Below are 23,517 nucleotides of genomic sequence, written 5' to 3' on the forward strand. Positions count from 1 at the left end.
CAGTTCTTAAACATCAGTATGCTGAAATAGTTTTGCCTATGTTTGGTCTGTAAAAATGCTATGTGGGATCTGAACCTTGTATATCTTATGGATGAAAGTAATTTCACTTTTGCCATAGAAACCAAGCTAGCTAAGCAAAAGAGATTGCTTGAATGAATAACTTGTATGAGCCAATTCTTTTTACATTGTAATGTATGGATGGTGAAATGAGTGGCCAACATCCCTACTAATGCTACAGAGGAAAAGCACTTCTGTCATTTTTAGTAATAGAGGTGTGCAGAACTGGTTCACATTCAACCAGCCTGGCTTGATTGGTTTGAACTCAAATTGAACCAGCCTCAAAAAATGGCAGACAGTCAGAGTTTGAACCGAACGAGACTTGATCTGTTATGGACCAGTTCGACCCGGTTCAAGGGGCATGCGCAGAGAGCATGTGCATGCCACCACTGCATGAGGACTTCTGGGGGAGCACCACTGGTGTGGGTGGGCTACTAGGGGGCACACCGCTGCAGCATGGAGATGTGTGGCATGCTCTCCACACTTGTTAAGGTGTCAAATATGTGCTTTGAATCTGTGCATGAATCCTGATTTATGCACATCCCTAATCCTCTCTGGATTCCCCTTTACAAGCATAGCCCTTTGAACTAGTTTGACCCAGTTCAATTGAATGGACCGGACCACTGGCTGGTTTGACTGAACCAGTTCATGGACTGTCGGTTCAGTTCGAATTTGGTTTGAATTTGAACTGAACTGCCAAAAACAGTTCTGTGCACACCCCTATTTAGTAATTCAAAGTACCACTGTGCACATGGGGTGTGTGTGATTTTTGCCCATCTCTCCTTCCTCAGCAAGTGTCTTTTAACACCCCTAAGTATGTCCTTGAGGATTACACAGACTTCAGGGATATTAAAGAGTGCTCCCAGAAGGAAAAATCAGTGAAAATCACCCCTCCCCCATATGTGCAATGGGACTCTGAATTACTAAGCACTGCAGCCAGTGCTTGTTTTATTCTGTGTGCTAAAGCATCATAAACCAGTATCTGCATCAGCTTCATGGCAAGTTCACTTAAAGCAAAAAGGACACTTGCTCCTCCATGCGCCCATACTTGTGTATGTGCTGTCTCTGACACTGAACATTAGCACTCATTAGACTAAATAACATCTGACATGGCCCTAAGAAAGGTGTTGGAAAAGCTGAAATGAATTTTGAAAGCTCCTGAGAGAATTATATATTTTGCTGATATTATGTTGCTTTCAAACGTCACATAATATTCAACACAAGTTTAAGATGATGCCCCCATTAAAGCCAGGACAATTAGAACTAAGTTTATGTTTGCTGAATGGATTCAGGTGATAGAGCTTCGACGACCAATGGACTCTCGTCTGGAGCACGTGGACTTTGAATGTCTTTTTAAGTGCCTGAGTATACGACAGATCATCAGAATCTTTGCTTCCCTCCTATTGGAACGCCGGGTGATCTTCATAGCAGATAAACTCAGGTAAGCCCACAAGGAGCTTGTGAATTCAATTTTGGTACAAAAGTGCATGGTCTTCTCATAGGAAGAAGTTTAGGGGGATGTGCATGAAGGGAAAAAGAGCAATGTACCACTATTCATTAGGTTTGGAATTCTTCCAGGAATTGTATCCCTTATGATTTTTTTCTGAATGATTTGTGTGAGCTTTCATTAATGACTTTTGCTGTAATCTTATTAATCAATAAATCAATAGTACCATGCTGCCCTGCATTGAATTCTAGGAACATAGGAAGCTACCATTTACTGAGTTAGACCATTGGTCTATCTAGCTCAGTATTGTCTACACAGACTGGCAACAGCTTCTCTAAGGCTGCAGGCAGGAATCTCTCTCTCAGCCCTATCCTGGAGATGCCAGGGAGGGAACTTGAAACCTTCTGTTCTTCCCAGAGAGTCTCCATCCCCTACAGGGAGTATCTTATAGTGCTCACACATCAAGTCTCCCATTCATATGCAACCAGGGTGGACCCTGCTTAGCTAATGAACCTGCTTAGCTAAATCATGCTTGCTTCCACAAGACCAACTCTCCTCTCCTAATGGAGCAATCCTATAATCCCAGCTACATCAGTGGCTGCTTGCATTTTTGTAACTTCAGTGTATCCTGATTGGGATCTTAGGCACTGCTAGCAGAAAATCTAAGAGAACAATGGCAATGCAAATTACTGAGAATGTAGCAACTCTGACAGCCATTCCTTCAGTTTGTTCATCATGGCAACATTGTTGGCCTGCACCAATCATTAAGCAACATGCTGACAATGTATACACACACACACACACACACACACACACACACACATATAGAAACATCTGCTTAATATGGCCATGAATCCAGGGAGGGGACAACTGCCCCTCTTCCACCCCCTGCAGACACTTATGCCATGCATAGACTGAAGAATTCATACTTGATGACTGGGAGATGCTGCCATGACATTACACCATCACACCAAACACACAACCTGCCTGATATAGGGATGCTGCAGCATCCTCCTCTGTATGACCCCCAGTACTGCAGGCAGCAAGACCCAGCAGTGGAGAACCTCCAGGAATCCCTGCACAGACTGCAAAGGAGGAGGCCTACTTAGCAAATGGACATTGGGAACAAAGGAAGCCACAACTGAGTTCTTTCAGGAGCCACACCTGAGGCCACTGTGTAGTGATGATGCAGGTTCAAGCCTTGTTGGAATGGTAGAATTAAGGCTCATATTTTGCATGCCTGGTCAGCAACAGAGACAAAAGAGGGGGAGCAGACTAGGCTAATACCCATACTTCACACTCCACAGAGCAGATCTCTGACCATCTAGCCATAGTAGCAGACAAGAGGACACACTGTGGATTACTTGTCATTCCCCACCCCACAGTCCTACCCATATAAGATAGGCCCTAGAGAGTTACATGAGGAACTTTAGCCCTTTGAAACAGCGCAGATTTCACATGTAGGACATCCTAGGTTCAAGCTCTGATTGTAATCTCCCACTGTTGCAAGCAGGCTGGCTTTGTTCCACCCAACTTCAGCCTGTCGTAATGGCTGAAACGGTCCGAACCGAGGTCATGGAGCAATCAGGTGGAAAAGCGGGGATGGCGGGAGGGAACTCCCCCCCCCAAGCTGGTAATTTTTAGTGATCTTTATTAAAGGTTTAATGATTACATGTGAGCAATAAGCGTGCAAGCAAAATACCTATTGATTTCATTTCCCCAGTAACATATGGTGCAGTGTTTTCAAATAGCAGTTAAAAGCATCTTTAAAATCATTCTCCCTTGCCAGAATGGAGAGATGCTAAATTCACTTCAGCCTCACTAAAAACAAGCAGCTAAGGAATTCAGTTTCTGTGTGAGAGATGTCTTATTGTTTAGTTGCTTAGCTACATCCCAAAACAATTCTTACTATTCAGTTCTGACCTCATGCAAACAATTCAGTCAATATTCCCTTAACTAGTCCAATAATTCCTATGACAGCTAAATCATACCAATAATATAACGCAAGGCAATTTCAATTCTAAACAGAAGGCGGCATTTCTTTCTGACCTTCTAGGCGGGTAATCTACTAAATGCTGAATAGCTTTAAAATCAATTTCCTCTCATTAAGGGCAGCTGAACGTAGGGATGTGCACGACGATCTTCGGCGCTGGCGGGGGTAGAGCTTTAAGGGCGGGGGAGGGTGTACTCACCCCTCCCGCCGCATTTCCCCCGCCGGCGCGCTGTTGGTTTTAAGCCCCTCGGGGCGGCAGCATTCCTCCCTGCCGCCCTGTTTCTGCCCTCGGCCGGAAGTGGCCGGAAGTCGCGAGTGCACTTCCGGTCGAGGGCAGAAACGGGGTGGCAGGGAGGAACGCTGCCGCCCTGAGGGGCTTAAAACCGACAGCGCGCCGGCGGGGGAAATGCGGCGGGAGGGGTGAGTACACCCTCCCCCGCCCTTAAAGCTCTACTCCCGCTGGCGCTGAAGCGGCCCCTAGCCCGAAACATTTTGGAGGCCTTTATAATGGCCTCCGAAACGTTTCGGGCACATGCCTAGCTGAACGGACACCTGTAGCTAGGATGTTATCTACAATTTGTTCCCAAACATTCTAAAGCTGTTTGGGCAGAGAGCAGAAAATGCTAATGCTAAAATGACAGTCTCAGTGAGGGAGGGAGAGACGGGAAGAGGAATGCTTTTTAAAGCAGCTTGGGGTGGAGAGGGAAGGAGGGGCTGGAAAGAGAAAGGGGGCAACAGATGCCTTTTCCTGTCAGCCAGCACAAGATGGCTGCGGCAGAGAGGCAGGAGAGGTATAGAGGTATATGCCTCACTGGAGAGGCCGATGATGTATAGAACTAACTTATGGGATAGGGAGAAGAGAGGGAAATATAGAGAAGGTAGTTAGTTTGGAAAAGAGTTGCTGGAATCTGAAAGGCCAAGCATATTACTGGTCCGTGCCGTCTGTAGCTCTCAGGAAGCCTTGGGAGGAAACGCCGGGAGGTTGTGGACTGTTCAGGAGCATAGGTGAAATATCCCAGGATGGCTAGAAGGCACAGGCTGTCTTCACATACTAACCCAAAGGGCCAGAGCTTGTGCCCCCTGGCTAGGGCAGCCACCCTACTCCCTGGGCTCTGAGTAAGTCTCCCTTGCTTGCTTGTTCTCTATTTCCTTCTGGTTCTTTCTTGAGTTAAGCAGGGGGTGAGATATGTACATTCCTTCTATAACCTCCCCCCAAGCCCTCTTGTCATATCTCAAATCAAAGACAGCCAAATCAATTCCTCCATGTCTCCATCCCCAATGTAAACAATCCCCGGACTCCCATCCTTGACTCTCCCTTTTACCATATCTGAGGGAACCATTCTGGTGGGTTCCAGGCCTGGCTTGTTTACTAGTTTAAATTGAAACATGCCTGTTTACACCTAGCTTGACTGGTCTGTAGTCAGTTTAGAGATAGAGTTTGGTGCCTTTCAGTTCCAAGAATATTGTTATTCAGAGAGAAAATGTTATTCAAAGAGATATCAAATCAAGCAAAGAGTTTTATCACTTATGTAAATATAATATGTCCCCATACACACAAGCATTCTTTATATATGCGGTTTCTATAGCCTCTAAAATATGATTCTCAGCATTTAATATATGATTGCTCTTAGCATTTAAGCACATACCCAAATTAAGCTTCTTGCTTATTACTTGATGAACACAGTTCAAAAACAAGTTTCAGGCCTTGGCTAAAGGGGGGAAAAACAACCAATTGGCTATAGAGAAAAACAATTCCATTTGGTTACTGTAGTTCAGCAAATTCAAAACTCACATCCTAGTTGTCTCCTGCAATAACACATTCCCAGATATAGGCCTCAATTTGGATCTCTGGGTTCTCAGAGCAGACCCCAATTCTAAAGAGGGGTTTGCCAGCTTGTTCATATCACCACTAGAAAAGGCTGGGGGGAGTCCCACCACGCACAGAGAGTACAGCATTTGAAACAGTCAGAGAGAACATTGTATTGGCCAGTTGGCTCCCACTTGACTTGCAATCCCTTTTGGGTGTGTCACCCATCCCCTTCCATCTCCTTTAGCCACTCCTTCCGCATGCTCATTTGCTAGATTACCTGGGGTCTGGTGATTATTGCCCCAGCAGACCTGTGTAATTCACTCTTCTTCCAGTCATGCTAATTGGCTGCAAATTTCATTACACCAGAAGTAACCATGAAGCTGAAGATTGGAGTAGTTAGGAGCCCTCCTCCTTGTCCTCTCTGGCTCGCAAGTGGCCAAGGGTGGAGAAGCTGCAAACACTGAGCACCAAGCAGAATGGTCTTTGGACTCCTTTCCATTCAGAATCTCATCCTGAGGCCAGTTGGAGTGAGTAAGAAGCAGTAGGGATTAAAGAAATTCCTAGCTGCTAGACCCCATGAACAAAAAGACAACAGATGTAACAGAATGAAAACTTTTATTAAACAGCATCAGAGTGAGTTCTGGAATTAGAATGTTGAATATGGTTGCTAACTATCATGTCCCAGCAGAGTTCCCCTACCTTTGAAAGTAGGTGTAGTCTTCCCCAATGCACCATTCCTCTATGTTCCTAATGATATACCTTATGATGAAAAAGAATGATAGTGAGAACCAAGAATTGTTCCATGAACTATTTGTTTCTCGTATAGACTTTGTTTTCATAAGTGTATTTGTCAGCACAGTGATAGAGGTCTGAGAGGCCTTCTATAATAGCACATGCAGCCCAGTGACAGGAGAACCTCTCCTACATGATGACAAGGAACCATAACTAGATCATCCAAGACCCATATTATTATATTAGAGTTGACCAGTCTCACCAGGCATCACGGCATAACAGATTTTGCTAAATTCTCATGCACAATGCCCAGCAAGAGAAGTCCTTAAATATGCTCATGTCTTTTCAACATGAGGTTTATGTTGGCTTGCTTTCATGGGGAAAAAAGTAGATGGTTGACGAACTGAGGAGTTAAGCATAACTCTTCACTCTGTAGCCACAGTTAAAGCAGTTTTGTGCAAGAGGAGAGTTGATAATTGGCAGATGTGATAAGGAAAGTATGCACTTCCTTTTCACTTTGTGCCCCCTACTCTGGCTTTATCATCCAAACCTTCTGCAGTTTGTCACAGACTTGTCTCTTTGCATGCAGATTTGGCCTGCACTGCAATCATAAGAGTTTGTTCAAAGCCATGTATTACCAAATGCAAGGAGGTTTAATTTCTAAAAGAACAAATGGCTTGACAGCAGCAAACAGCTGTAGGTGGTGGTAGAGGTCTTATCAGTTTCACGACAACAGCACCATAACACCAGTATCCTCCGAACTGGGGCCCCATACTTGTATCCATACCCAGCACACTGTGCCAGTGCTCACAGCTCCTCCCCTTTCTGAATGGTAGATAGGTTTGGTCTGAAAGAACAGTGAGCAGAAGGAGAAGACAACTTAATGCTGGTCTGTGAACTCCTGTGCAAATACTAGTGGAAGATGGCTCTCAGTGAAGAGCAACAGTGTTTTGAGGGTTGCATCATGGAAGAAGAAACATGCTGATTTAGGGAGATAGAGGCTGTAGAACATAAACTCTGTGAGCCCCATTAGAAAGGTTTGAAAAGAGTTTGTGCAAATGGAGGAACTCTTTTTTATTTGGGATCACTTTTCTCACACGATGCTCTTCTGCTAAATCAGAAACTGCTCTTCTCTTAGCAGAAGATGCATTCCACTAGCAGAAGTGCACTTTTGGATCCAAGCCACTGTCTCTTTCACATTTCCTTCCCATTTCTTTTTTTCTTTTTAAAAGGATGTAGATTACCTTACAAACACAGTGGTTGACATCCAGACTAATGTTGTGTTAGCACAAAAGAGGTTGCGCAAACTCACTTAAGTTTGCAGAGTTGTGTAAAGTTGTGGTGCTCCACGATGTTGCACAGCCGTTAATGAAAGACTTTCTCTGGGACCCACAGAAGCTTGTGCATAACATTGTGCAATGCGTTGTACTGTCTGTCAACATCTTCTGCTAGTGCAAGAACTAGTCTGGAACAGACAGCCCTTTGCACAATGTAAGTGCACTATATCATTGTGCTAGCACAACAGCATTACCAATATGCAATACCATATTCTGAGTGTGGGCCACTTTTAAAAAAGAATAAAAGTAGGGGGGGGGTGTACATCAAGCCAGACCTGCACAATTTGGATCCACCAACTCGAATACTGCCCAATAAGCCCTCGGTTACTCTGTCTGCCTAGAACTGCAGGAACAGCAGATTTCTTAAGCACTTGGCAGACATCATGGCTGCTGGGCTTCTCAGAATAGGATATTGTGCCTGTCCCTCTCAGTGTCTGTCCAGGTGTTGTGGAAAAGGACCTTCAATGAGGTACTAACTTTATTGCAACAAAACTCAAAGTGGAATGCTAATCAACACCACCAGGCAAGATGGAGTTAGGACTGCACCTGGTGCTTGCTTTATATCCTGGACAGATCACATGAAAAACCATTGCTGGAAACTTGCCCTGAAACTTATTTAGTGTTGTGCAATATCTTGGCTTTTGTTTGGCTTGAAGTCACCTTCCAAGGCTGTTTGTTTCCTGTGTCTGAAACATTATCCTTTAAATGTTCCTTAGCATCAGAATTTCCTGTAAATGCCGCCCAGTCATCTTCTGCTGTGGTTTGCTCCTAATCTCTGCACTCCGTTCTCTGACTTTGAATATAACCATTGTCCCTGAATGCATGTGTTCGCATATTCTGCATCTTGGGGACTTTTCTCACGGTCACAGCTATTTACTCAGCATTTTTTCAGCTGGCATTTTTCTGTTATGGCTAGCAACAGTGACTCATGCTCTTCTTTTGATATTTTCAAGAGAATCTTGTAACAATGTAGGCATAGCATGTATTTCTCCAGTTTGAGAAAAGGTAAAAATGGATTCTAAGATTTTAATCTGGTTGTCTCCTGAAACCAGAGTTAGAAATTAGATTCACAGTACACTTGTCCAAGTAAAAGCTGGATTTAAGCTGCCTTCTGAGCATCAACATCCTTGAATTTAAACTCTCTTCAGAACATGTGACCCAAGTTAAATTGGTTTATAGATTATAGATTATCTGAGTCGGCACCCCCCTTGGGCTATGAGCCTGCGAATAGTGTTAATTAACAGTATTGTACTAATGTGCTAGCACATGCTGCTGCCTTTGGCTAAAATGGGGAGGCTATTCACATATGTGTGCAAAACCGAGCTAAGGGAGCCCAACCTGGTTTTGCACATGCGTGTGAACCGCCGGGAGCAGGTCGATCCCAGTGGCTGCACGGTAACAAACCTGCCTATTTAGCCACCCTTCTAAATGAGGTTAAGGGAGTGAGCGCTCCCTTAACCTCATTTTTGTGCTTAACCTCATTTTGGGCTTGTAGGCAGCTGCAGCTGGCACACTTGGGGAGCGGGGATTCCCATAATGCACCACACACTTGTGTGGTGCATTATTGGCGTTCTGAGGGGTGGGGTGAGGCAGTGTGTCCCAGCACCCTGACCCCATCAGCTGCAGAGGGAGCTGCTGCTTGTCTGGGTGGGAGATCCGCCCACCCAGGAAAGAAGAGGAGATCGTCTGCGGGGAAGGTAGGTTAAATCCGCCTTCCCCGCAGCCTGCCTACAAGCCCATGTCACAGATCGTGAAAAGAGGCTTGGGAATCTACAACTGAAATCACATTTAGGACTGCATTGCTGCTTGAAGCTTCAGCAGGTGCTATTTATATTTTCATGGGAAAGATCCATAGTTGAAGGCCACTTGTGTCTTCAGTTAATCTATTTGGAAACCACTTGTTTTCAGCTGCAGTTCAAATGTATTTGTGGGAAAACACAGGTCCTAGATCACAGTTTTACATCTCATCACTTAGTTCTCTTTAGGAAGACTTTTGGTAGTTTGCAAAATTCTAGTTTCAGTATGAGTCCAGATGGAAAAGTGGTTTCACCATCAGTACAGTTGTGATACTGGTATTTCAGACTGCAGCCATACCTCAGTTTACACATATGAATGGACCATTTCTCAACTAGATGTCTATTACATCTCTGCCACTATGAGGCCCGCACCCCCACCTCTCTCTCTCTCTCACACACACACACCCTACCTGAAACTAATGCATACTACTCATGCTTACAGTATAATCAGTCTAGCTAAGTATCACGGTAGGGTAAATGGATCTGGATTAAAGGAGAGTCAATGATTCCCACTTATGCTCACCACGCTGCAAAATGCTGTTTGGACCCCCTTTAGTATCTTTGTTTCCAATTCGAAAAGCGAAAGTGTCTGGATAATAATTCTTCTTTTGTGGATCAGAACTTTGGGAGGTTTGGCCCCAATAGTAATCACAATGAGATTATTCAAGAAGCAGTCAAGGACCCAGTTCAGCTATAACAACAAATCATGGTTTATCGTTGTATGCCTGAGGAGGCTTGAAACATGGGTTTACCCATAACTCACTTCCCTCCTATTTTGTTTGTGAGAGAAGGAAATTCAGACCTCTGTTCTTGGTTGTAATAAGCCATGGTTTTCCATTTTGTCTAACTATGGGAAACTGGCTTGTACAAATTATAGTTACGTAACAAACTAGAATCTGATTGAACAAAATGGGAAACTGGTTAATTGCACACTGTGAACAGAAGCTTTAAACTTCCTTCCCTCCCACAGGAAGCAAGAGCGAAGAGGGGGGCATGAACTTGAGGTTCATTCTTGCTCATGCACATAACAAACCTTTTGCCATTGGCTGACATCCCAGTTAACCTTGCACATCCAAAGAAACATGTGTGTAGTGGGTGCAGTCCCACTTCAGCGGGACATCTCTAGTAACACTGCATGAGGCGGGTCTCACGATCAGTGAGACCCACTTTTGCCAGTTTCGCGGGGATGAGCAGGGCGGGAGCCCTAGGTGGCCGGATCGGCTGCCCACACGACTGCCAGCTCTGTGATGGAGCCGGCGGGGGCTGGGGATTTCGGGGGTCATGTGGCCCCCGGAAGCTCCAGTATGCCCTGCGCAAGTGTGCAGGGCATACTGGGGATGCTTTTCAGCCTCCCGCTGGGGGCCTACTCATGAGTAGCAGCGATACAGAGGTGCGCCGCGGCTACTCACAATCCCAAAACCCGGGTTTGCGGAGTGGGTTTGCAGGTTACCCGCTCAAGAACCACCGGGCTCGCACCTGAGCCTGGTGGTTCACACGATTGTAGGAAATCGGGCTAGCGGAGGCTAGCCTGATTTTCTACAATCGTGTGAACATCCTCCATGTGTGCAGTCAAAAGAAGCACATTTGCAGTGGATGCAGTCCCACAGCCTTCAAAGATATAATTTTGGATTGCACAGAGTGTTTATGGGAAAAGGGGTGATTGGCAAAAATTGCCCTGCCCATGCTGCTGAAATGGGATTGGATCTATTTTGTGCATGCTTCTTGGTTGCCTGTGTGCAGTGTTAGTCATGATGTCAGCCACTATATGCACAAGCAGGCATGAATCATGGCCTTGCCCTCACTGCCTCCTTCATGTGTGAGGATAAGTTTAAAGCTTCTGTGCATGGTTGGATTACGACTATGGCTTGTCACTACATTTGAACTCAGCCAAAGTTGCAGTTCTCCCCCATATGGTGGTTCTCTCCTTGCACCACCCATTTTTCAATGATATATGTAAAACTGCATATATATCCACAATATTCTCTACAGCAATCAATAGATAGAAAATCAAGAGGACTGTGAATTGGCACAGCTGACTGTCGGAATGGCTGGAGTATCAGCATGGGCAACACAATCCGTCCAAAGGAATATTGTGCAAAACATGTGCAACATGGTGTCTCCTTTTCCTACCTTTTTCCTTCATGTGGTTTAGTACTAAAATACCAGACTAACAGTATGGAAGGCTTCACATAGACCTGCCCAAAGAGCTTGGATTTGTCCTAAACTACCTGTAAAAGCTATTCAGACCTGATTATTTGAGTTGAGTTGAGTTGGGCAGGCCGTTGCAGGGAGAAACGGTCCAGGCAATTGAGGGCTGTTCCTTTTTCCAGCTCTTCTCCCAACCCTATGGCCCCAGAGAGCTCTGAGAACACTCCCTCAACAATTAGGGTGCTGCTGTTGAATGCCAGTTCAGTTAACGCTAAAACATCTCTCATCCACGATTTGATTGTGGATGAGCATGCTGACCTGGTATGTGTGACGGAGACCTGGTTGGATGAGCTGGGGGGTGGGGTTGGTCTCTCTCAAGGCTCTGTCGTCCAGGTTTCCTGATCATTCAACAGCCACACAGAGAGGGGATGTTGCAGTCGGAGAGGGGATGTGGCAGTCATCTATTGAGAGATCTTTCCCATTTCCAGGTGCCTGGTCAGGCAATCTGAGAATTCCGAGTGTTTGTCCTTGAGGGTGGGCCTCTGAGTTAGACTAGGATTCTGCTGGTGTACTGACCACCCCGCTGCACTTCAGTCTCCCTACCTGAGCTGGTGGGGGTGGTCTTGGAGGTGGCCTTGGGTTCCCCCAAACTTATTGTCTTGGGGGATTTCAGTTTCCATGCTGAGGCCCCCCTAGTACGTGTAGCTCAGGATTTCATGGTCTCCATAGCAACCAGTGGCCAATCTCAGCTGGTATCGGGCCTTACTCACATGGCAGGACATACTCTAGATCCGGTTTTTGCCGGCCAGGGAATAAATGATCTGGAGGTGGGGGAGTTTGAGATAACTCCTTTGTCATGGACAGATCATCATCTGGTGGGGTTTAGTTTGACTGCTCCATCTGCCCTCTGCAGGGGTGGTGGACTGATTAGAATGGCCCGCCCCCGGAGTCTTTTGGATCCGCTTGGTTTCCAGACAGCCCTTGGGGAGTTTCCAGTGTCCAGAGCTGGTGACTTTATCGAGGCCCTGGTTGATCTCTGGAATGGAGAGACAGCCCGTACTATTGACACGGTTGCACCTAAACGGCCTCTCCAGCTTGGTGGAGCCCATTCTGCTCCTTGGTTTTCCTCAGAGCTTCGGGCGATGAAACAACTCAGGCGACGGCTGGAATGATGCTGTAGGAAGAGTTGTGATGAATCCAACCGAACATGGGCCAGAGCACATTTTAGGGACTACTCCATGGCGGTGGGGGCGGTGAAGAAATGCTTTTTCTCCACCTCCATTGTATCTGCTCAGTGCAGACCAGCAGAGCTGTTTCGTGTAGCAAAGACATTGATCCACACATCCCCCCAGGTAATGGGAGAGGAATCATCTACAGCCCTATTGTGCTGGATTCTTTTTCAGATGGTGCAGCCGGAGGATGTGGACAAGATCCTGGGCAGTGTGCAGGCGACATCGTGTGCTCTTGACCCTTGCCTTTCATGGCTAATAAAAGCTGTCAGGGAGGGGATAGGCAGATGGTTGGAGGTGATTATTAATGCTTCATTAAGGGAGGGCAGGATGCCATCGTGTCTCAAGGAGGTGATGGTAAGACCATTATTTTAAAAAGCCCACCCTTGATCCCTCCAACCCGGACAACTATAGAGCTGTTTCTAACCTTCCCTTTTTGAGCAAGGTGATTGAGCGTTTGGTGGTGTCCCAGCTACAGATGGTCTTGGATGATATGGATTATCTGGACCCTTTTCAATCTGGGTTCCGCCCCAGATATGGGACTGAAACTGCCTTGGTCACTCTAGTGGATGACCTACGCCGGGAACTAGACAGGGGGAGTTCATCCCTGTTGGTTGTGTTGGACCTCTCAGCGGCGTTCAATACCATTGACCATGATATCCTTCTGGACTGCCTCCTCAGTATGGGAATCGGAGGTACTGCTTTGGAGTGACTCCAGTCCTTTCTTGGAGGAAGGATCCAGAAGGTGGTGCTGGGGGACTGTTGCTCGGCTCCGTGGCCATTGGCCTGTGGGGTCACGCAGGATTTGGTTTTGGCCCCCTTGCTGTTTAATATCTACATGAAACCTCTGGGAGAGGTTATCTGGGGACTTGAACTGAGTTGTCAGCAATATGCAGATGACACTCAGCTCTATCTCTCCTTGTCACCTGATCCTAGGGAGTCAGTGGATGTCCTGAATCGGGGGCTGGAGGCCGTGATGGGTTGGATGTGGGCTTAATAAACTGAGACTGAATCCAGACAAGACGGAGGTAATGTTTGTCAGTAGGAGAGCCAGTGGGGGTGAGGAGATTTTACCAGTTCTGGATGGGGTTGCACTCCCCTTGAAGGAACAAGTATGCAGCTTGGGGTTATTACTGGACCTGGCTCTGCTTTTGGAAGCTCAGTTGGAGGCGGTGGCCAGGCATGCCTTTGCACGACTTTGGCTAGTGCGCAAGCTGCATCCCTTTCTCGAGAAGACAGATCTGGCCACAATTACCTATGCCCTAGTCATGTAACGGCTGGATTACTGTAATGCACTCTATGTAGGGCTGCCCTTGAAGAATATCTGGAAACTGCAGCTAGAGCAAAATGCGGCAGCTAGGATTTATCTGGAGCTGCCTGTTGGGATCACACCACACCCATTTTGAAAGAGCTGCACTGGCTGCCACTTTGTTTCCAGGTCCAATTCAAGGTGCTGGTTTTGACCTTTAAAGCCCTTATCAGTTTGGGCCTGGGATACCTGAGGGTCCGCCTGCTCCTGAGGGTTGCTGCCCGCTTGACAAGGTCATCTGAGGGGGCTCTGCTTCAGGTGCTGACAATGAGGGAGGCTCGGCTGTCATGCACACGGACAGGGCCTTCTCTGTTGCTGCCCACAGACTCTGGAATGCCTTCCCAATTGCTATTCGCTCCTCGGTCTCCATCACAGTTTTTAGAAAGCGTGTGAAATCTTGGCTTTTTACCCAGGCTTTGCTATCATTGTCTCTACTGCTGCTTCTTTGCATTTTGTATGGTTATCTTATGCTTGTATTTGTGTTATTTTTATAGTCTTGTTTTTAGTTTTTGTGTGAACTGCTTTGGGATTGTTTTAATGAAAGGTGGTATACAAATTTAACAATAAATAAAATAAATTTGAATCTAGCGAATATCTTTCCTTGTTACACCAAAACCAGAGAAAATGACCATGTCTTGTTGCACCTTAGAGCATAACAGTTCATGAAAGCTTATGCCACAGTAACTGTGTTAGTCTTCCAGGTGCTACAAGACTCTTCATTGTGTTTGTTGCAACAGACTAACATGACTACCCTTCTGGAAATCAAAACCAAAGAGGATTGACATATACGTGTAAATGTCTTTGATCATATGACTATCGAATTATCTTCCAGTGAGCCAGGCCACTGAAAGATTTGTAAAAGGAAACTAGTGAAGTGGCTGAAAGCAGAAAGCTCCCCAAAGCGTGGGAACTACATATGGGAGAGGACGTTAGTGCTGATTTACGTCATAGCCCTGCCTTCAAGAGGAGGGCATGTTACAAAAGGGCATTCTATAGAAAGCAAGGAGTATGCTCTGAACGCTTAAGGAATGTTTGTGTTCCTGCTGTTAGATTAATGTGGCTCTTTTTAGCTACTTGTGCTTATTGGGTTGATCAGTTACAATGGCAACTTCCACAATCATTAGAAGTGAGTTAAAAAATTATGCCTGGGAGCTTGAAGCATGCCTCACATTTTCTTTTCCTGAATCAGATCATTGTGTGTGTGTGTGTTTTTTAAAATCAAATACATTTTATTCAACAAGATAAGAGTTGAAGCAAACACGTCACATGCTGGATAGCAGTAATGGAAGGAGAATGTTTGATAAGGAGCCTGCATTAATCCTTGTGTAGACAAGGTTATAATAGTCATGGTCAAAGTAGGTTACCTTGATCCAAGGCCCTCTGTATTGCTAAATTCATTGAATGGGAGAGGGAACTCTGTCTGCAGATCTACCCTTCTGCTAAACTAGTTGAGAAAACTCCTTTGGGCAAGAGGATTGCATGTGCACGTTGGAGTTTCTATGCACTTGAGGAAGTACTGGACTGGAAAGCACACACATACTTTAAAAAGCAGAATATTTTCTATGAATGTGGTCAGTTTGTCCAGTGTATTTAGTTCAGTGGATATCCTGCCCTATCCACAAGACTCGGGGCAGGTGGCAACATTTGAAGCATGCAAATATCACAGTAGGAAGGAGCTGCCACTAGGAATGTCTCTTCATGTGCCTGTTGTGACTTGGCACATAGATGATGTGGTTAAGAGAATGTTGCTCTTAGAGAAATATGGGATAGAAGGGAAGAGGTGGCCTCTTAGATATGTTGGGCTGCAGCTGTACTGAAGGGAGCAGTCGGAGCAGTATTTAACATGGCATTTCCCCAGTATAATTGTTGGATTTGCTGGAGTTTGTGCTGGACCTTGCATGAGATACTCTTAGGGAACTTCCAGGAATGAGTTTCTGCAGCAATTATAACTGTCTCCCGCCTCCCCTGGCCCCGGAATGCTGATTCTGCTAAGGACTTTTGGACTAACAGTGATCATTATAGAACCTGGTGTCAGTAACCACTGGTCTGTGGGCGCTTGGCAGCCAGCATGTCGGTGGCTTGGTAGCCCAGAAAAGCACTGTTGCTGGGAAAGAGTGTACAAGAGTGCTGTAGGAGTGCGGTGACAACACAGAGCTTCCAGCCTGATTCACACAATCTTTGCTTCTTCTAGAGTCCAGCTTAAGTCATTAATGCTATGTGAATAGTGCAGAGGTGGCCAATCTGAAAATAAATTTTGGCTGGAGGTGATGTGAGTTGTAGTCCGGTGACAGCTGGAGAGCCTAGGTTGGTGACCTGAAATAGCATATGGGCAATTAGATGTGAGATTGAATATTCTTTGGGGTGTTTTTTTTTTTTTTTAAAGATAAATGTGGTCATGTGTAAGAAGGATCTGGATCAAGGCTGCAGTGCTGGGGGAAGGGCAGGCTTTGCCCTTCCCCCCATGTTTTCCTGATATGTACCCCACCTCCTCAAAGTTGCTATATGTTGCATGGAACATAAGAACAGCCCTGCTGGTTCAGGCCCAAGGCCCATCTAATCCTGCATCCTGTTTCACACAGTGGCCCACCAGATGCCTCTGGGGAGCCCACAGGCAAGAGGAGAGGGCATGCCCTCTCTCCTGTCGTTGCTGCCCTGCAACTGGCATTGAGAGGCATCATGCCTCTGAGGCTGTAGGTGGCCCTCAACCTCCAGACTAGTAGCCATTGATAGACCTGTCCTCCATGAATTTGTCTAACCCCCTTTTAAAGCCATCCAAGCTGGTGGCCATCACCACATCCCATGGCAAAGAATTCCATAGAGTAGTTATGCACTATGTGAAAAAATACTTCCTCTTGTTGGTCTTAAATTTCCTGACCTTCAATTTCATGGATCACTCCTGGTTCTAGTGTTGTGTGTGAGAGAGAAATTTCTCTTTGTCCGCCCTCTTCATTCCATGCATAATTTTATACATCTTGGCCATGTCTCCCCTTAGTTGCCTCTTTTCCAAGGTGAAGAGCCCCAGATGCTGTAGCCAAGCCTCATGAAGGTGCTCCAGACCCCTGACCATCTTGGTTGCCCTCTTCTGTATCTTTTCTAGTTCTACAATATCCTTCTTAAGATAAGGTGACTAAAGCTGTATGCAGTACTCCAGATGTGGCTACACCACAGATTTGTATAAGGTCATTATAATATTAGCATCTTTATTTTCAATCACTTTCCTAATGACTCCTAGCATGGAATTAGCCTTTTTCACAGCTGCCGCGCACTGAGACAACACTTTCAATGAGCTGTCTACCATGACCCCAAGATCTCTCTCCTGGTCAGTCACCGACAGCTCAGATCCCATTAGCATATATGTGAAGTTGGGGTTCCTTGCCCCAATATGCATCACTTTACACTTGCTTATATTGAACCGCATTTGCCATTTTGTCACCCACTCCCCAAGTTTGGAGAGATCTTTTTGGAGATAGTTTAGTGTCATCTGCAAATTTGCTGCTTACCCCAACTTCTAGATCATTTATGAACAAGTTAAAGAATACTGGTCCCAGTACCAATCCCTGGGGGACCCCACTTCCTTCTTTCCTCCATTGTGAAAACTCTCCATTTATTCCTGCCCTCTGTTTCCTGTCCTTCAACCAGTTACATGAACCTTCTCACACATGGACCTGTTTCCTTATCCCATGACTGCTAAGTTTACTCAAGAGCCTTTGGTGAGAGACTTTGTCAAAAGATTTTTGGAAGTCCAAGTAGATTATGTCAGCTGGATCACCTTTGTCCACATGCCTGTTGACACTCTCAAAGAATTCCAAAAGGTTGGTGAGGCAAGACTTGCCCTTGCAGAAGCCATGCTGGTTCTTCCCCAGCAAGGCCTTTTCTTCTATAAGTTTAACAATTTTGTCCTTAAGTATGCTTTCCATCAATTTACCAGGCATCAAAGTTAAGCTGACCGGCCTGTAATTTCCTGGATCCCCCCAGGATCCTTTTTTGAAAACCAGAGTTACATTAGCTACTTTCCAGTCCTCTGGTACAGAGCCTGATTGTAGGGACAAGTTACATATTTTTGCTAGGAAATCAGCAATTTAACATTTGAGTTCCTTCAGAACTCTTGGGTGGATGCCATCTGGCCCTGGTGATTTGTTAATGTTTAGTTTTTCAGAACAGTTTAGAATATCTTCCCTTGTTATCTTAAATTTGCCCAGTTCTTCAGTGGCTCCTCTAATTTTTTTCATCTCGGTGCAGAATGAGTTTTGTTCTAGGCGGCAGTATCAAGGCAGTGCGCGTGCACTTGCATTCAGAATGGGGCCTTTCTGATTCAATCTGAGCGGGATCTAAAATGAACTGAGTGGCCATCCAAAAACTCGCGAGCATGTGCATGCCTTAGAGGGAACAGTGTTCTTCAGCCGCGAAACCTGAAAAGCTTAATTCTGGAGAGGGTATGGTCAGTATCCTCCGCTATGAAGACACATGCAAAGAACTCATTCAGCTTCTCTACAATCTCCTTATCCTCCTTAATAATCTCTGGCCATCCAAAAACTCGCGAGCATGTGCATGCCTTAGAGGGAACAGTGTTCTTCAGCCGCTAAACCTGAAAAGCTCAATTCTGGAGAGGGTATGGTCAGTATCCTCCGCTATGAAGACACATGCAAAGAACTCATTCAGCTTCTCTACAATCTCCTTATCCTCCTTAATAATCTCTTTCACACCCTCATCATCTAAGGGGCCAACCGCCTCCCTGGCAGTTTTTCTACTTCTGCTATATTTGAAGTTTATGTTATTCATCTTGACTGTTCTAGCTATATGCGCCTCAAACTCTCTTGTTGCATTCCTTAATGTCTCTTTAAATTTCTTTTGCCAGAGTTTATGTTCCTTTCTGTTCTCTTCATTTGGGCAGGACTTCTATTTTCTGAATCTGAAGGAAGTCTTCTTCCCTTTTATAGCTTTCCTGACTCTACTTGTTAGCTATGCCAGCATCCTCCTAAACTTGGTACCTTTCCTCCTTCTTGGTATACATTCCAACTGAGCTTCTAGTATTGTGTTTTTAAAATAAGTTCCATGCTTTCTTGAATGTAACTTATTTCAATAGTCTTTAAATAAGTTCCATGCTTTGACCAGGGCCGGACTGGGGGCACTGAGAGGACGATGGAATGTATGTGGGGAGACTGCAGAGTTTTGAGCAGAATAGGTAATTAATGGTGGGAGTTGGGGCACGGGGTGCCGTGCAGGTAGGGCGCACCGGGAATATGCCCTGTTGCCCTGTGGGCCAGTCCGAGTCTGGCTTTGACCCTCCTGAGTTTCCCTTTCTTCTTCCTTTTTACCAGCGTGGTGTAGTGGTTAGAGTGCTAGTCTCCCTGGTCCAAATCCCCATTCAGCCATGAGACCTGCTGGGTGACTCTGGGCTAGTCACTTCTCTCTCAGCCTAACCTACTTCACAGGGTTGTTGTGAAGAGAAACTTAAGTATGTAGTATACTGCTCTGGGCTCCTTGGAGGAAGAGCGGGATATAAATGTAATAAATAAATAAATTTTTACCAGTCCCCTCATTTTTGAGAAATTTCTTCTTCTGAAGTCCAACGCATCTGTGTTTGACTTCCTTGACAATTCTCCACTTGCATATATGCTGAATTGGATCACACAAGTGTCACTGATTCCCAATGGTTTGCAACTCTGATATCTCACACCAGGTCCTGGGCACCACTCAGGATTAAGTCCAAGGTTGCCATCCCTCTAGTTGGTTCCACAACTAACTGTTCTAAGGCACTATCATTTAGCATGTCTAGAAATTTGGCCTCTCTTTCATTACCTGAATGTGAATTTACCCAGTCTATGTGTGGGTAGTTGAAGTCACCTATTATTAGTGCCCTGTCTCTCCTTGATGCCTCCCTGATTTTCTTTTGCAACTCCTAGTCACTGTCAGCATTTTGATCGGGAGGGCGATAGCACATCCATAGTAACACATTTCTTTTCAGTCCTCTTAATGTTACCCAAAATGATTATGTAAAGGACTCCTGTCCTAGGTTTTCTAGCTTGTTGGAATCTTTCCCTTCTTTGATATACAGTGCCACTCCTCCCCCAATCCTCCCCTCCCTGTCCCTTCTACAGAGTTTATATCCAGGAATAACCATGTTCCACTGGTTGTCAGTGTTCCACCATGTTTCTGTTACACCTACTATATCTATGTTTTCATTCAAGCACTCCAGCTCACCCATCTTTGCTCAGAGGCTTCTGGCATTGGTATATAGACAGCTATATGCTCTCACCTGGGGTTGGCATGTGCTATCCCCCTTACCAGCCTTTAACCTTTTTGGCAAGCTGTCATGTCTTTCCTTGTGCTCAACTCCTGGCTCTACTCTGTCCCCTTCTGGTTTATCCTAAACTTGTGCACCCCCACACGAAAGGGGATTTTGCTGGCCGAACCAGATATCTCCCAGTTCCTGTCGGCAATTCTCCAGGTGTCATTTAAAAAACTGCTCTGTGACCTTTTTTATTTTAAGCACCAGCAGTCTAGTCCCATCTTGATTCAAGTGGAACCCATCCCTTTTGTACAGGATTCACTTTCCCCAAAATGTATCCCAGTGCCTAACAAATCTAAACCCCTCCTCCTGGCACCACCATCTCATCCACACATTGAGACCCCTCAGCTCCACCTTTCTCGCTGTCCCTGCATGTGTGGAACAGGTAGCACTTCAGAGAAGGCTACCCTGGGGGTCCTGGACTTCAACATACTACCTAAAGCAACCTAAATTTGGCTTCCATGATCTCCTGACTGCACTTCTCAACATCGTTGGTGCCAACGTGCTTTACGACAGCTGACTCTTCCCCAGCACTGCCTAACAGCCCACCTAGATGCAGTGTGATGTCCACAACCTTTGCATCAGGCAGGCAAGTCACCACGTGGCTTTGCACCACCCATCTCTCTGTGCCCCTAATGACTGAATCACTCACTACTAGGAGGCCCCCACTCCCTGGAGGAGTATCCTCTGTGCGAGAGGATATGGGTGCATCACCCAAGGAAGGGGTCCCTGCTTAGGGAGTGTTTCCCTCTTCCTCAGCCATATATATGGAAGAACTGTGTACAAGAAAACATACAGTTACCATATGGTTCAATAACATCTTTAGGGGCAATTGTAATTGGAACATAATGGAGGGTTCCCCCAGCACTACATCTTCAGTCAAAATGCCCTGGCTTCTTTTACCTTTTAAAGAAGTGTGGGGGATCCGTTATGGATCTCCCGAAGTCATGTTGAGGCTATGTCTTAATACATGTGGTCTTTTAGAATCCTTTTGCATAAAGAGATTGCAAGCAGTCTCTAGACAGAAGTTTGATGCCCTCTAGGGTCTCGTAAAGGTCTTGCACATCAGTAAATTAACCATCAACTCAGCATTTTCATGTTGTAAAAGTGACTGGGCATTTGTAATGTTTTGCAACTAAAATTTGGCTTGAACAAGTTCTATCTGTGAAAAAAAGTTAGTCCAGTCATGCTAAATTGGGTAAGATTCCAAAGTTCTGTTGTCTTAAGCTTGGGAAGAGAAAACGCTCCCAAAATCACAGGTTAAAGTTGCAGCTCCTAAAATAAAAGCCCTCTTCTTCTTTTCCTAACCTGAAAGCCAACTGAGTAAAGAAGCTATTTTATTACAGCCTTCCTGAACAATATGCCTGTATTAGGAAGATGGTCTAGTTAAAGGTACTACATGAGGGGATTTCCCAAGAATCACACGGAAACATTGCATTTTTGAATGCATGGAAGCCTCTGAAGTGCCTTTCATCCTAAAGTGCTCTACAAATGAAGGACAGCATATTGATACAGCCTCCTGCAGAGGGAGGAACTTGAGAAGTAGTACTGGAAAAGAAAGTACACTTGGGCAAAGTCAAGAGCAGCAGGAGCCTTGGTCTTCCTGTTCCCAGGCTGCTGTGATGTTCAAGGACATGGTGTTCTTCCAATACTCATGAATGGAGTGAAAACTATAGGCAGAGGAATAAATGAGTATGTAAGAAGCAGCCCCAAGAATGGGGAAATAAAGAAAGCTGCCACAGTTCCAGGAGGAAAGCAGCCATTAGGCTACTAAGAGCATTGATGATAGGGTTGCCATCTGTTTTGCTTCATTTAGGATTGATGTGCCTTTAACCGTTGCATGGCAGGCAGATATCTACCAAGTGATACTTTCCACATCACTGTATCATCAGGCTGGGGAGAGCTGCCCTTATTGGATCTGTGCCTGTCAGGCCGCTGTTGAAAGTTCAGGTGGCCCTGCCAGGAGGGGTGGGTGGGGGTGGAGACAGCCTCTTGTCTATGGTGTTGGTGGTAACTCTACTTGACACCCACTGGCTGAATGACTTGACATGTTATGAGGATGCATGAGGAGGTGAAACGCCTTTTTTCATTTCAGTGTAAGATGGACAGAGAATTGATTGATGCATCTCCGTTTGGAGAGGTGTGTGAGCTGCTCCACTTCTGCTACTAATATTTATATACCACTTTTCAACATAAGCCCTCGAAGTGGTTTACACAGAAAAATAAACTAAATATTCCCTGTCCCTAAGGGGCTCACAATTTAAAAAGAAACATAAGGTAGACACCAGCAACAGCCACTGGAGAGAGGCTGCGCTGTGATGTAGATAGGGCCAGTCGCTCTCCCCTTATTAAATATAAGAGAATCACCACTTTAAAAGGTGCCCCTTTGCTCAGTTGGCAGGGGATCTCTCCATCATTGTGGGAAAGATGTGCAAAATTTACCCTCCACAAATTACACTGGAAACAGTGGCGGCAGCTGCCTTCTGGGGCTGGGGAGGAGTGGGGAGCGAAGGGAAGGGAGCCTATTAACCATAAGCAGGGCTAACAGTAGGCTGGTCTAACCCTAAGTTAGAAAGAACCAGCCCATGGTTTTCTTCATCGCTTAAGTTGTTTACTTGTCTCAACCAAAATCTTCATCATACACACCAGCAGTGTTCCCTCTAACAGGGATTCCCAGATGCTGACTACAATTCCCATAACCCCCAAGCAAAAGCCATTGCAGCTGGGGATGCTGGGCGTTGTAGTCAACAATGCCTGGGAATCTCTGTTAGGGGGCACACCACCACTTGGCAGTTGGCTGTTTAGTGCTAATTTAGTACTAAATTCACTCCTTGGTTGGCTGTGAATCCTGCCCATAAAGTGGTTAATTGTAGGTCCCCTCCCTCTTCTTGACCCTCAAGGGAGGTAAGAGACTAAGAGAAAGATAAGGGAGCTAGCAAGAGGCTTTGCCTAAAGTCCCAGAACAAGAGGGAAGGTGGGCTGCTTGCTTGTTTGCTTGCTTGCTAGTAAAAAAACTACCCAGAGGAAGTACCAGTCCACCATTATCCCCAACTTGCCCCCTCATTCTCTAGATCTCTGAAAGTTGCCAAGATTTGGGGGCTATAATTGTAAACTACCCAGAGATGCAAATTTTGGGTGGTATAGAAATATGTTAAATAAATAAACACATAAATTTTGCTATTGGTATTTTAAAAGGGGAAAGCTCTCCAAGCAAATGCTGAAAAAATTCAATGACTTGTACGGGCTTCACTGGGGTGCTGAGTGAGGAGAAAAGGGCTGGCTTCCCTCTGGAGAAGGGGAAGGTGGAGAAAGGTAGTCAGGGTCCCTACCTTCTGAACTTCATTTGTTTGCAGACTTCATCAGTTTTGCA

General features: G+C 45.6%; 1 protein-coding gene across 13 annotated transcripts in view; it reads left to right on the forward strand.

Moving 5' to 3' along the window:
* DENND2B (DENN domain containing 2B) overlaps nt 1-23,517 on the forward strand; it is a 300,704-nt gene that overhangs the window by 254,715 nt on the left and 22,472 nt on the right. For all 13 annotated transcript variants that reach the window (XM_053271120.1, XM_053271139.1, XM_053271128.1 and 10 more), the window contains one exon: nt 1,350-1,498. In XM_053271120.1, the coding sequence (XP_053127095.1) occupies nt 1,350-1,498 (149 nt within the window). The remainder of the gene's footprint in view (nt 1-1,349; nt 1,499-23,517) is intronic.

The sequence above is a fragment of the Hemicordylus capensis genome, chromosome 1, assembly GCF_027244095.1.
Source record: "Hemicordylus capensis ecotype Gifberg chromosome 1, rHemCap1.1.pri, whole genome shotgun sequence".
In the NCBI taxonomy this organism is placed as follows: Eukaryota; Metazoa; Chordata; class Lepidosauria; order Squamata; family Cordylidae; genus Hemicordylus; species Hemicordylus capensis.